General features: G+C 41.0%; 1 protein-coding gene across 2 annotated transcripts in view; it reads left to right on the plus strand.

Annotated features, from left to right (window-relative positions):
- Positions 1 to 7,171: 7,171 nt before the first annotated feature.
- c2h10orf67 (chromosome 2 C10orf67 homolog) overlaps positions 7,172 to 15,683 on the plus strand; it is a 132,578-nt gene continuing 124,066 nt past the window's right edge. The window contains exons 1-3 of one of the 2 annotated variants that reach the window (XM_055652437.1): positions 7,172 to 7,564; positions 9,610 to 9,730; positions 13,073 to 13,216. In XM_055652437.1, coding sequence (XP_055508412.1) covers positions 7,464 to 7,564; positions 9,610 to 9,730; positions 13,073 to 13,216 — 366 coding nt within the window. In that variant the 5' untranslated portion in view covers positions 7,172 to 7,463. The remainder of the gene's footprint in view (positions 7,565 to 9,609; positions 9,731 to 13,072; positions 13,217 to 15,683) is intronic. The other variant, XM_055652445.1, reaches the window with a different exon arrangement.

The following is a 15,683-nucleotide window of genomic DNA, read 5'->3' on the forward strand; positions in this document are numbered from 1 at the left end:
AGGTAATTGGCAAAGATTGTTCTTACTATAAAAAAAGGCAGTACTTGTTATTGCCCTGTAAAAAGAAACAAAGATGCACCCAGTTCCCCTCTACCAATATTCTCATCTGCCTGGCAAAATCCATTCTTACCCTGAAGGTTTAACGGCAATGAGAGAAACCCGATAGGCTGAGCTCATTTTCCATAGAATACGTAAGGCCGACCAAAAATTTGTTTGAGGTGTTCAAAATTATGAACTACATTAAAATAGGGTGGATAGTGAGAAACTTTGCTCCTCAGCAGAGGTGTCTACAACCAGTGGGCCAGGTTTGACTCAACTCAAAACAGTGGGCAAAGACTCTCATTACATTCAAGAAGTCTACATGCACATGCCATGTTATAGAAGACTGTAGGCTGGATGCTGGAAAATGGGATAATATAGATAGGTATATAAGTGGCACAGACATGGTGGACTCAATGGGCTGTTCCCATGTGTATGACTTTGTGACATTTGGACAGGCATGTGGTTAGGACAGCTTTGAAGGGAGGTGGGCCATACGCAAGCAAATGGAACTAACTCGGTTATGCAATTTGGCATGGATGAGTTGGTCCAAAGGGCCTGTTTTTGTGTTGAATAGCTATGAATCACAGACCATATAGAGAAAGAGTAGTAACCAAATTTAAACAGAAGCATAAACTAAAGTAACAGCCTTTTATTTTAAAACTGTTTGGAGCATGTGAATAATAGATATTTACTGACCATCCCTAATCTCTCCTTAGCTGAGGTAGCCATTAAGGGAAAACGGCATTGAGGGTTATTGAGATGTATCAAGGCCAGGATGTTTTTTCTTGTCAGACAGACCAAGGATGGTTTTTTTCCTTCCCATAAGGATCACTTAAGTTTTTATGATAATTCAATAGTTCCATGCTTACCATTGTTGAGACTTTCATGTAAATACCCAAAATGCCCCGGTGGGATTCAAACTCGTGTCTCTTCAGTGAAGGTCCAAAGCGTTGTTTGCAGTTTAGTAACTTAACTATGCCCAATTGAAATTGGATAATAAAATAAAGTGGAATTTACAAACAGTGGTCGTTTTATATATACAATCATTATATAGATATGGAACGATTTAAGCCTGTTTCTGATGTTTGAAATGAAAACAAATCTTTTGCTAAGCTTCTTATCTAAGCACATGCCTCTGAATCCTGTTAGATCTTGCTTTCTGAGAAATGCATGAAAATATGATTGAATGGTATGAACTAAATATATGGCATTATAGTTGGACTGACTAGGTCTTTTATTTGAGGTCAAGACATTCCTTTTTCAAAAGACACAAAGATAATTTTCCAATCAATGACACATACACGAATGTGGAGCATAAAATGCCAGCATTTGGCTTGTGGATAGGTTCTGAACTTTAACATTTTATAGGCACTATATACAGTCTGGGTCAAAGTAACCATTATGCACCTCCTTTCATAATGAACATTATGCATGTATTAATATTTTCCTGAGTGAAAAATCTGATCATTCAATCTTCTTCTATCTGGTGACCTTTTACTGACAGATAAATAACCAAAACTATTTTATCCTATTTGAATATCAAGGTCAAAACCAATGACATGTGTGTATTTCCTGGCCTTCATTCACTTAAAAAAATCTTATCAGAAACAGCAGGATGGCTTCTGCATTAAACAACTCAATACCCAGGAGTATCCGTCATTCAAGTTAGGAAAATCACGATATCTGGAAACATAACAAATAACATTGTTTACAGTACCGAAATGGCTTTTATACCATTGAAATAATATTACAATTTTTAACATCCTATATTTTACTGAAATATTTCTGGTTAAGTGGTCACACAGTAAAAACTGTTAAGTTAACATTAAACAAATACATGTTGTAGAGCAGAGGGATCTAGGAGCGCAGTTGCATGATTCCTTGAAAGTCGAGTCGCTGGTAGATAAGGTGGTCAAAAAGGCTTTTGACACATTGGCCTTCATCAGTCAGAGTATTGATTATAGAAGTTTGGTGGTCATGTTGCAGTTGTACAAGATGTTGGTGAGACTGCATTTAGAATATTGTGTACAGTTATGGGAACCATGTTATAGGAAAGACTAGACTTAGTGGGACCTGTTGGGTCCCAGTCACATGTGAGGCCTGGTCTCCCCAACGCAACCTATTCCCCAACGCAATATTCCACTACACACCTGTTCCCTCAACGCAACCTATTCTCGCAAAGCAATATTCCACAACTCACCCATAGCCCTTAACTGCGCAGGCGCGGCTCATTTCCTCTCATCCCCGAGCACTCCCCACCCCCCCTTCCTCTTCATGTGTGGGAGGGGAGGAGGGGTGTGGGGTAGCGTAGAGGGAGGGAGGGGGGGAAGGGGTGTGTGGGTGGGGGGTGTGTGGGGGAGGGAGTGTGAGAGAGGAGGGGGGGTGTGGGAGAGGGGGGGGGTGGGGGAGGAGGGCGTGGGGAGAGGAGGGGGCGTGGGGAGTAGTGGAGGCTTGGGGAGGAGGGGGACGTGGGGGAAGAGGGGGATGTGGGGCAGGGGGCCTGGGGGAAGGGGGCGTGGGGGAAGGGGGGGGTGTGGGGGGAAGGGGGGCGTGGGGGAAGGGGGGCCCGTGGGGGAAGAGGGGTGTGGGGGGAGGGGGGTGGTTGCCTTCATAACTTTTCTCATATTTCACCGATCGGAACAAAACTTGATGCGCTTGGAGCAGAGGAGAACGGTGAGTTAGGTGGTGAAAAATTCTAGCGATATAGGGTACCGTTATTACGCAAATTAAAAAAAAAATGCAAACCGGAAGAGGACAATCTTCTCCACTTTTCAAATCAAACCCTCAAGTGAAATGCTGAAGCTTGATTTGGCATGTTTCCATCCTATTGGCATTGTTGCTTTTGGATATATCTTTGTGCTTCCCCTCTCTCTTTACTTATTGTACTCTGTTAATGCCATTTTTCAAACAATATGTGACTTCCTAATTTATCTTACCAATTGCGATACATTACTCTTTTTTTAAATTCATTTGCAAATGATAAACCTATTTGGCAATTTTATGAATGCATTCTTGGAATTTAATGTTGAAAGTTGCAATGAATCCTAGCCAGCATAACATAGTGGATTGTCTTTCATGCCAGCACACAGAGTACAGAACGTGCCCAGAAATCCATCGCTAGCCCAGTTGATCACCTGCTAATTGTGAGTTGAGAAACTAGAAACACATAGTATTTGGTTTCTCAGCATTGTGTAGTTGCCAGTGTATCTCACACGCAGTCCCAAAATAAAACAATGAGGAAGATCAGGAAAGATCTAGGCAGTACTAAGACATATCACCAAACAGAGCAAAGCAGAGTAACAAGGATGTACATATGGTAAATTAATGAGATTAAGAATTCAATAGAAATAGATTCATATTAAATAATGTATATATGTTCCCCAAAGACATTTAGAGACGGCTGAAGAGGGTCTCGTACAGCATGAAGTATCGGAAGATCTTCAGGATTGCAGGGACAAAGCCTAAGAGAGTATCTAAGCAGTTTGTAAGTAAGGGATGCGTGACTGTCGTGGATGCCAAGCACAGACAGGCACCATAGAGACCAACCCCATCTTCTTCAGACATTGGCTATTTCAAAGCTTGGTACATTCATCTATTTACCTTTAATTTTAACCCAGAGTTTAACCTTAGTTATTTTTCTCCAGAGATGCTGCCTGATGCGGTGTTGCTCCATCACTTTGTGTCTATCTTTGGTGTAAACCAGCAACTGCAGTTCTTTTCTTCACATTTTGTTGGGAGCAGTACCAGACTACCAAACAAAAAAATAAATGCCAGTTTATTGATGCTGTACTACTGAACTACTTGAATTCTAAACAATAAAAACATCATGCAATGCAGAGAGCTTTGATTGTAATTGTAATTGTAAATCTTTATTGTCATTTCCTGAGTATTCGCATACCCAGAGGAAACAAAAAAAACGTTGCTCAACCAGTGTCCATTCAGTTTGCATTAAAAAATAAATAGGAATTAAAATTAAAAAATACATGTCATGAACAAATTTAACACTCTACTAAACATTCAACAGCCGTTCCGACCGGCAGCGGCACAACAGTGGCTCTGCTGCAGTGTGGGGGTTTGTGCGCGATACTTGGCAGGGGGCAAAGTCCATTTAACAGTCTTATAGCCTGTGGGAAGAAGCTGAGGAGCATCCTGCTGGTTTTGCAGCTAATGCTCCTGTACCTCTTCCCAGATGGGAGGATGGAGAAAATGTCATGCGATGGGTGGTAAGGGTCTTTGATGATGGAGATGGCTCTGTTGATACATCTCTTCTTGTATATGTCCAGCAGGAAGGGGAGTGGAGCACCAATAATCCTGCTTGCGGCCTTCACTATCCTGTCCAGTTGGTGCCGTTCGTACGCCTTGCAGCTCCCGAACCAGGAAGTGATGCCGTATGTCAGTGTGCTCTCGACAGTCCCCCTATAAAAAGTCCGTAGGTGTGTGGTGGGGAGGCCTGCTTTACATAGTCTTCGGAGAGTTGATCTAATAACCAACAGGTCAGTTTAACACCCTGCAATTACATCCAGTCATGAATGGTTGTAGACAATTAAAAGTGTTGCATAAAACGTTGGAAGAACATCTCCATCCTCAACAATGTAAGGGTTCAGCCTGTGACTGTTGAAGGCTGACACATTTGAACCAGCATCTGCAGTTCCTTCTTACACATTCATAATCATGTTCAGCTATGAGTGCCAAATAAATGTTCCATTCTGGCTCCGAGATCCCTAAATCACAGAAGATGCACTCCAGTCAATTAAGACACAACTGAGAGCCTTGGATAGAGCAAACGCTACCTCCAGACAACATCCTAGCTGTGGTTTCAAAGAACTGCGTTCCAGAATCAATTGCACTTCTAGCCAAGCTGTTCCAGTTAAACACTGGCATTTAACTCAACAATAAAGAAAATTGCCTAGGTATGTTTCATTCAAAAAAGTAGGACAAATATAATCTGTCTGATTACTGTGCAATCTGTCTACCTCAATTGTCAACAAAATGACAAAAAACATTGTGTTATCAAATGACCGTTACGCACCAATAGCCTATTTACTATTGCTTAATTTTGGATTCACCAGGACCACTCGGATCCAGACATTATCATATCCTTGGTTCAAACATTAATCACAAAATTGAATTCTGGCAGTGAGGTGAATAAGACTGACCTGAACATAACGTGGGCTTTTGTTCGAGCATGGCATCGAGGTGCGCTGGTTAAACACAAGTCAATTGACATCAACTGAAAACACTCCGATGACCGAAGTCAGAAAGCAAGATACTTGTGATTGTTGAACATCGTTTTTATGTAAGATCTTTGGAAATTTGCCATCCGTAACTGTTTATCCACAAAGCTGCCAATTTTCCATTGAAATGTAAGAAAAGTGATCAATTCATTCCTGGAGTTTTGTTTACAATATTTGTTTACATCTTGCCTAATCCTAACCCTAATTCCATTAACCGACCTTTGCTTCCTAACGCTTAGCGATAGAACCAAATTAAACATTTTGGTGCATTTTGAAAGTTTCAGTTCGAACCCTTAGTTTTCAGGGAGTGAATTGCTCCACTTTTTTTAATAGGAAAACAGTTGAAGGAATCCAGCGGGCCAGGAAGCATCCGTGGAGAGGAATGGACTATCGGCGTTTAGAGCCGAGACGGGTGCACCTAGATGAAGGGTCTCGACCATTATAATTTCGTCATAAAATGCTCTGAAAATTGTGCGTGGCTGAGAACCACCTCCCCCTCCATTGAGAAACATTTATAGACACTTAAAATATTCATGCCTGGCATCGAAGTGTTGCATGAAAAATGCATGTTTTTTTCCCTTGTTGTAGGTGTCGTATCTGAGCTTTGTCTTTCTAATGCATCCATGCGTCTCAACTATTGCAGGCTGCATAGAGCCTTGATCTTCCGTTGAAACAGAATTTAGGAATGTGGTTCCAAAGCACTAATATTATCAAATCCAATGACGAATAAGTAATTCGACATCTTAAATCAGAGCTGTTGCAATTGGATTTTCTGGAAGTTTTTTTAAAAAGTGAACAATTGGGAAGAATGATTATAGAGTGATGGGTTGTAAATATGACTAAGATACTGTATAGTATATGTGGGTTTTTTCTTTTTTTTCTTTTCTTTTTTGTATGAAACATAGAAACATAGAAATTAGGTGCAGGAGTAGGCATTCGGCCCCTCGAGCCTGCAATTCAATATGATCATTGATCATCCAACTCAGTGTGTCCATCTGATCCCCTTGGCCACAAGGGCCACATCTAACTCCCTCTTAAATATAGCCAATGAACTGGCCTCAACTACCCTCTGTGGCAGAGAGTTGAGATTCACCACTCTCTGTGTGAAAAAAGTTCTCCTCATCTCGGTTTTAAAGGATTTCCCCCTTATCCTTAAGCTGTGACCCCTTGTCCTGGACTTCCCCAACATCGGGAACAATCTTCCTGCATCTAGCCTGTCCAACCCCTTAAGAATTTTGTAAGTTTCTATAAGATCCCCTTTCAATCTCCTAAATTCTAGAGAGTATAAACCAAGTCTATCCAGTCTTTCTTCATATGACAGTCCTGACATCCCAGGAATCAGTCTGGTGAACCTTCTCTGCACTCCCTCTATGGCAATAATGTCCTTCCTCAGATTTGGAGACCAAAACTGCACGCAATACTCCAGGTGTGGTCTCACCAAGACCCTGTACAACTGCAGTAGAACCTCTCTGCTCCTATACTCAAATCCTCTTGCTATGAATGCTAACATACCATTCGCTTTCTTTACTGCCTGCTGCACCTGCATGACTTTGTACGGCTGTATGGCTTTGTAACTATTTGATTAGTGTTCAAATGTAAATAATTTGGTGTACATATGGTGGCTGGTGTACATATGATGTACATATAGCTGCTAAATTTGTATAAGATAATTACAAATACAAGCAGTTGAATAAGGGGTGGGAATTAATAATAAGCTTTGGCTTCTTCCTGCTCCTTTTCGGACACATATGATTTAATTTATTTATAGATATTGTTTATGACACTTTATAAATATATATATATATATATATTTGTATGCCGTTTCACATTTGCTTTTTATTCTTTTATTCTGTCTGAAATAAATAATAAATAAATAAATAAATGGATGGTTTTTTTTTGTGGGTTGACATCTGGATTAGGTGGGTACCGAACCGGCGGCCGTTGTGCACGGCTCAAGCCTGGGTGTGGCCGATATTTCGTATCTATAAAGCATTGGATGGGCCGAGGCGGTTGGTGTCGCCGCGCTCGCGCTCCCTCGCGCCCTGCACCGGCGAACCCTCCGCGCACGTGCGTGTGTCCGGCCCAGAGCCCCGTCCGCGGCCACCCGCAGCCAAAGCCGCCTGCTCTGCTCTGCTCTGCTCTGTCAGTTACCATGGCAACAGCGGTGCTGACCGGGCCGGCTCCGGAATGGCGACGGTCGAGTCTCCTCCGGTCGAGCCCGAGCACAGATGCGACGACGACCCGGCCTCGCTGTCACCTCATTCCGCCGATGAAAGCTGTCTACCAAGGTAACTTAGTTCGGAGTCGGCTGGTTTATCTCTGTAGCTCTGCTCACCGCTGTCAGTCAGTTATCAGTAAATGCAAAACCTGTGCTGTAGGTGTCCGCAGAACGGAGTTCTTGGCTATCTATTATTCTTCTCTTTCTGTCTTTTCTTGTGCTAGTCGTCCGTATATTCGTTCTCAGGTCAAAAGTTTTGGTTGACAGCTGACAGTTGTGCACCTTAAAATAAAAAATAAAAACCGTTTTTGTTGGTATTCAATGCGGTCAAGAATGATTCATCCAATTATACTTTATTGTCAAGTGTACCCCAGTAGTGCAGTGAAATTCTTATTTTGCATTTGGTTCAGTGGCCATCTTACTACACATTAGGCACAATCATACCAAAGCACAAAAATGTGGGATAGTAGAAGTTCTTGCAAGAAGTCCGTGCAAGATTGCCTGTCCTCCAATGCTCTGAAGGTGATAGTGGATTGCGATCGCTGTGACGGTATTTCCACTATGCTGTTGTGAAGAAAGTTCCAGGATTCAGACCCAGTGACAATGATGTAGTTGTGCAGCTTGGGGAGGAACTTGTGCTTAATGATGTTACTCCATACACATGCCACCATTGTGCTTCTTTGCAGTCGAGATTGTGTGTTTGGGTGATGCTGTTTGTAGGAGCCTCAGTGCAAGTTCTCGGGGTAATTTAAAAGTAACTCGTGTTACTTCAAACAAGCCTCAGGCTGTGACCACCCATCCACACACAGTTGAACAGAATAACATCAGTACATTTTGTGCAAACTAGTCACTTCGCCAGAGGTATAGGGAATGATTAGAGTAGTTTATAGGTTGCCCGTTAAACAAACTCGTTTTTACTGGATAATGGGGTAAAAGTGTTGGAGTAACTCAACAGGCCAGGCAACATCTGGAGAATATGGATAGATGATGTCCCAAGCCAAACATCACCCTAATTATCCGAAGGAGGGTCCTGACCCGAAATGTCGCCTGTCCGTGTTCTCCAGAGATGCTGCCTGACCTTCAGAGTTACTCCAGCACTTTGTAATCCAACACCTTCAGTTCCTTGTTTCCACACTCTGGTTTATTCTGGATGATATCAAGCATCTTGAGAGTTTTGAGGCTATATTACCGATGTGTGCCTTGTAAATTTTGGTATGTCAGGAGATGAGTCACACGTTGCAGGATATTCAGCCAATGAATGCTCTTCAAACCATATTCATGTATTGACCCAGTTGAGTTTCTGGTCAGAGTACGCCCCAAGAATGATAATGGTTGACAACATGACTGTGACTAATTAAATAATTTAAAGGGCAGATGATTCAACTCTCTTTTGCTGAAGATGGCCATTGTCTTGGGTGGTGTACATGTTACTTGCCAATTACTAGCCAATTGAAATGCTTTCTCCATGATGCCCATTGACTTTAGTTTTACACCTTATACTTAATTCTGTAAATTGCTGTCTTCATTGCAGATACTTTCATCCTACCTCTGTAATATTTGAACCAAGGCTGTAATAATGACATTTCCCATTAATTTACATATCATTGAAAACAGAGTTATTTGGAAAGTAATTAGCCGGACGTATTCTGCTTTGTGTGAACTGAATATTGTGGAGTAGCATTTGGTTTGTCACTATGCTAATACATTACAGTCCATTTGTAATATGTTGGTATGACTATGCAGGTATGCTGATTTAATCCCCACGCCATTGATTACTTCCTCAACTGCTCAATAGTAACCAAGAATAGGAACCTGAATCATCCTAGATTGCTTAAACCCTGAAAGTTAACCCTACTTTGTGGCAGATAATTTAGCATAGACTAGAAATTAAACATGGTCTGTAGGGAAATTGGATAAACCTGCAGGCATTCTGATGTTTAGCTTTGAATATTTATTTTTACATCTTACAACCTACAATTTTATCACTCCTTCATTTTCTTTTTTTTTTAAGTAGTGCCCCTTATTTTGTTTGCTTAAAGAAATTATATTTTGCCATTCTAGAATGATCTCTTTTACAAATATATACTGTAAATGTTTCATAAATTTTCCTTTCAGTCCAGCACCTTCAGATCTGTTGAAGATTGGCTTCTTTAAAACAGACCGTGCTACTCAAACTGAAGTCAGTGACATATTGGAACTGAAGGAACTAAGTACTGCAATTGAGACACTAGGAAAGGTACGTGAGTGATCATTAACTTTTATTGCAATGTGGTACTTAATTTTAAATAAGAGAATGTGCCAGATTGAATCAAGAGTACAGTTGCATCATGCATACTAAATTGAACACCGACACCACAAGTCTATTTTGGTGAATCATTATTTGATAACAGAGAAAAGTATACAATAGAGTTTGAAGGGATCGATGTTACTGGCCTGTACTAAGATGCACTGGGCACAATTTCTCTGGTCATTTTCTCATTTGTTAAAATGATGCATCAAAGGTTATTACAGAAAATAAAAGTTGTTTGTGTTGGGATTAGCGTGATAACCTTTTATAATTGTATAAATGATGGTTGCACAATGGCACAGCGATAGAGTTACTGCTTTACAGCACCAGAGACCCGGGTTTGATTCTGACTCCGGGTGCTGCTTATACAGAATTTGTACGTTATCCCTGAGACCGCGTGGGTTTCCTCCCACATTCCAAAGACATGCAGATTTGTAGATTAATTTGCCTCGGTAAATTGTCCCACAAATTCATCCACATATACGTTTCTATGCTTACAAGCATGTAAAGATATCTATGAACATTTTCTCTTGCATAGTCATTGAGTCATAGAGTATGGCTGCTTAGGTTTGCGTAGCAGTAGAGTTGCTGCCTTACATCGACAAAGACCCAGTTTTGATCCTGACTAAGGGTGTTGTCTGTACGGAGTCAGTACTTTCTCCCTGTGATCGTGTGGGTTTCCTCGGTCCGGGTGTTCCAGTTTCCTCCCACACCGATGTACAGGTTTCTAGGTATGTAGGATAGTGCTGGTGTATGGGATGATCACTGGTCGGCGCGGACTTGGTGGGCCAAAGGGTTTTACACGCTTAAAAAAAGGAGATCGAATGAATTGGTCAAATATAATTTTCTTTTCACAAAGCTATGTTGACTTTGGCTGATTGCCTTGGATTTTTCAAACTGCCCTGTTGTAATGTGAAATAATAGCTTCTAACATTTTCCTTATGATGTTAACTGGCCTTGAGGTTTGGCTTTGTTTTCCATTTTAAATAGAGTAGTTGCATTTGCATAGATTCTCGTCATGGATACCACTGAATTTACAGCTCCGAGTAATATTGTTTTGTGAGATGATATCTCATCTTCTGAATGAGGTTCTTGCAGGAGTGTGCGTTACAATGTCTTCTCCTGGGGTAAACCAAGTATTTCTGTTGAATGAGATATGCACCCTTCTTATTGACGCTTAGCTTTTAATTTCCATCATAACTATGCAAGTGGGAGGTGCTTTGTTTGAGTTTGGTTTAAGTGGTTTAGCAGCATACTAGTCAGTTCTGATCAAAGGCCATCAACATGAATGTTACTTCTGTTTCCCTCTGGCTGGCCAATATTTCCAGCATTTTATGTTTAACTAGACCAAGGGGAACCTGTTGGGTCCCGTCAACACGCGGTTGCAGGGTGGGGGGGGGAGAGGCTGGCTGCGTCACACAAACACTAACCACCCCCCAAACACACAGGGGGAGGGGGTTGGAGGGGGGTGAAAGTGGGGGAGAGGGGCTGAGACGGGGAGAGAGGGAGGGAAGGGAGGGGGGGAGAGAGAGGAGGGGGCGAGAGAGGGGGGGAGAGATGAGGAGGGGGGTGGAGAGAGAAGAGGGAAGAGAGGTGGTGGGGAGAGAGGAGATGGGGAGAGAGGAAATGGGGAGAGAGGAGGTAGGGAGGGGAGGGGAGGGAGGGGGAGGTCTCCCTGCTGCAGGTTGAATAGTTTATGCATTTTGGTGAAGTTCCTTGCTTGTGTTGCCAATGCCAGCTCATCGGCTTAGATAAATATGTATATGTTTCGAAGGATTGTTCATCTGTCATAAATATTAAAGATTAGAGAGCAGATGCAGGATATTGCATGCAAGAGTGGGCAGCTGCATTTTCCTCAAATTTCATTCAAAAGCAGAGGTTTCTTCTCACAACCATTTGGATAATATAGATCACCTGATGGTCCCTTGTCATGCTTTAGATCTCCACTTTTGCAACTTTCGATGACTGACAGTATTTTATGTGACTAAGACGTCAGTTTAAACAACACAAATTATTCGATTTCTCTCAAAGGTATTGTTCATTAAGGATAAAGGGAAAATCTTTTAGGGCTGAGATGAGAAAAACATTTTTTTACACAGAGAGTGGTGAATCTCTGGAATTCTCTGACACAGAATGTAGTTGAGGCCAGTTCATTGGCTATATTTAAGAGGGAGTTAGATGTGGCCCTTGTGGCTAAAGGGATCAGGGGAGAAGGCAGGTACAGGATACTGGGTTGGATGATCAGCCATGATCATATTGAATGGCGGTGCAGGCTCGAAGGGCCGAATGGCCTACTCCTGCACCCATTTTTTATGTTTCTATGTTCTATTAGCTTACGTTTCGGCAACTGGCTGGATAAAATTCAACTTGATCAGGGATGGGGCAATTTTCTTGAACAGCTGAAAGTCAACTGTCAAACTCGCAAAATAAAGAAATTTACCAAATGCTTTTTTGGATCAGAGAAGGGCAACCATGTATGTTTTTCTACATATTATATGTAACCAATTAGACTTAGACAGTGTTCTGTAGTCACAGTGGCTAATTCTTTGTTACCTTCCCAAATGTCTTACCAAGGTCTTCAGCCTTTCCAAAATTCATGTCATTGATGTTTTAATCATTTTCAGGATTATTTTCCTGATTTTTTATAATGCAATAAGTTCCAATTGGTTGTAAATAGTAATAATGTGAGTGATTTGAAGGCTGAAAATTGACATTCTGCTGTGGCTGAGAATCGTATGTATCATATAATTTAAACCAAATGGTGATGGTACAGGTGTCTAAATATCTTGTGTCATTCACAGAAACAATATTCACGGGTTTTCAATTTTTATAACTGCATGGTCATGGGTGTATGGAACAAGCTGCCAGAAGAGGTAGCTGAGCCAGGTACAATTACAGCACTTAAAAGACACTGGGACGGGTACATGGAGAGAAAATGTTGAGTAGGATATGGGCTCAATGCTGGCAAATGGGACTAGTTTAGATTGGGCATCTTGGTTGGCGTGAACGAATTGGGCCTAAGGCCCTGTTTCCATTCTCTATGACTATGCAAGGGGGAATTTTTATGAACATCTTTACATGCTTGCAAGCATAGAAATGTACATGTAGATGAAATATGGTGAGTTCTTGGACAAAATAATATTTAACATTAAATCATTAACTAGTTTTTCCCAGCATTGTGAAACTGAACAGTAAGTCGGAAAAAATGTAAAATCATATTGGAAGCATAAATGATTTTATAAAAACTAAGGATTGTTATAATATGCTTAAATTGATTTGTCTCTTCTTCAGGATAGAACAATACTACAGAGAAAAGTAGACATTAACATACTATCCCTACAAGCAGATTACCAAATGAAACTGGAAGAAAAATGCACATACCTCTATAAAAGAATGAATGAACAAAATTTTCATCTTAAGAAAAAGTATATACAGGTAATAAGTTTGCTTATGCAAAGTATGTAAAATGAGGTGCTTGAGGAGTATAAAGAATGTAAAAAGAATCTTAAGAAAGAAATTAGAAAAGCTAAAAGAAGATATGAGGTTGCTTTGGCAAGTAAGGTGAAAGTAAATCCAAAGGGTATCTTCGGCTATATTAATAGCAAAAGGATAACGAGGGATAAAATTGGTCCATTAGAGAGTCAGAGTGGACAGCTATTTGCAGCGCCAAAAGAGATGGGGGAGATATTGAACAATTTATTTTCTTCGGTATTCACCAAGGAGAAGGATATTGAATTATGTGAGGTAAGGGAAACAAGTAGAGTAGCTATGGAAACTATGAGATTCAAAGAAGAGGAAGTACTGACACTTTTGAAAAATATAAAAGTGGATAAGTCTCCAGGTCCTGGCAGGATGTTCCCTAGGACATTGAGGGAAGTTAGTGTAGAAATAACAGGGGCTATGACAGAAATATTTCAAATGTCATAAGAAACGGGAATAGTGCCGGAGGATTGGCGTACTGCGCATGTTGTTCCATTGTTTAAAAAGGGTTCTAAGAGTAAACCTAGCAATTATAGACCTGTTTGACGTCAGTGGTGGGCAAATTAATGGAAAGGATACTTAGAGATAATATATATAAGCATCTGGATAAACAGGGTCTGATTAGGAACAGTCAACATGGATTTGTGCCTGGAAGGTCATGTTTGACTAATCTTCTTGATTTTTTTGAAGAGGTTACTCGGGAAATTGATGAGGGTAAAGCAGTGGATGTTGTCTATATGGACTTCAGTAAGGCCTTTGACAAGGTTCCTCATGGAAGGTTGGTTAAGAAAGTTTAATTGTTGGGTATTAATGGTGGAGTAGCAAGATGGATTCAACAGTGGCAGAATGGGAGATGCCAGAGAGTAATGGTGGATGGCTGTTTGTCAGGTTGGAGGCCGGTGACTAGTGGGGTGCCACAGGGATCTGTGTTAGGTCCACTGTTGTTTGTCATGTACATCAATAATCTGAATGATGGTGTGGTAAATTGGATTAGTAAGTATGCAGATAATACTAAGATAGGTGGTGTTGTGGATAATGAAGCAGATTTTCAAAGTCTACAGAGAGATTTTGGCCATTGGAGGAGTGGGCTCAAAGATGGCAGGTGTAGTTTAATGCTGATAAGTGTGAGGTGCTCCATCTTGGCAGGACAAATCAAAATAGGATGTACATGGTAAATGGTAGTGAAATTGAGGAATGCAGTTGAACAGAGGGATCTAGGAATAACTGTGCATAGTTCCCTGAAGGTGGAATCTCATGTAGATAGGGTGGTAAAGAAAGCTTTGGGTGTGCTGGCCTTTATAAATCAGAGCATTGAGTATAGAAGTTGGGTTGTAATGTTAAAATTGTACAAGGCATTGGTGAGGCCAATTCTGGAGTATGGTGTACAATTTTGGTTGCCTAATTATAGGAAGGATGTCAACAAAATAGAGAGTACAGAAGAGATTTACGAGAATGTTGCCTGGTTTTCAGCAACAAAGTTACAGAGAAAGGTTGAACAAGTTAGGTCTTTATTCTTTGGAGCGCAGAAGGTTAAGGGGGGACTTGATAGAGGTCTTTAAAATGATGAGAGGGATAGACAGTTGACGTGGATAAGCTTTTCCCATTGAGAGTAGGGAAGATTCAAACAAGAGGACATGACTTGAGAATTAAGGGACAGAAGTTTAGGGGTAACATGAGGGGGATTTTCTTTACTCGGAGAGTGGTAGCTGTGGGGAATGAGCTTCCAGTGGAAGTGGTGGAGGCAGGTTCGATTTTATCATTTAAAAACAAATTGGATAGTTATATGGACGGGAAAGGAATGGAGGGTAATGATCTGAGTGCAGGTAGATGAGACTAGGGGAAAATAAGTGGTCGGCACGGACTTGAAGGGCCGCGATGGCCTGTTTCCGTGCTGTAATTGTTATATGGTTATATGGTATGTTTAATTTCCTTTGAAAGACTATTGTTAATAGTTCATACATTATATTAGAATATTAGATGTGTATGGCCAAGAAGTTGATGTCACCATAAATCATGTTGATGTCATCATTTCATCATTAATGGAAGAATACACAAACACCAACTGAGCTCAAATTAATAATCTTCAAACACTCTGCTTTCACTATAAATTCTCACTTCCTTCACAGAGTTATACCACATTGGAAACAGGCCCATTGGCCCAACTTGCCCACACCGACCAACATGTCCCATTTACACTAGTCCCTGTCTGCCTGCATTTGGCCCATATCCCTCTAACCCTATCCTATCTATTTAACCATATAACCATATAACAATTACACCACGGAAACAGGCCATCTTGACCCTTCTAGTCCGTGCCGAACACATAATCTCCCCTATTCCCATATACCTGCACTCAGACCATAACCCTCCATTCCCTTCCCATCCATATAACTATCCAATTTATTTTTAAATGATAAAAACG

Source organism: Leucoraja erinacea, chromosome 2, assembly GCF_028641065.1.
Source record: "Leucoraja erinacea ecotype New England chromosome 2, Leri_hhj_1, whole genome shotgun sequence".
Classification (NCBI taxonomy): domain Eukaryota; kingdom Metazoa; phylum Chordata; class Chondrichthyes; order Rajiformes; family Rajidae; genus Leucoraja; species Leucoraja erinaceus.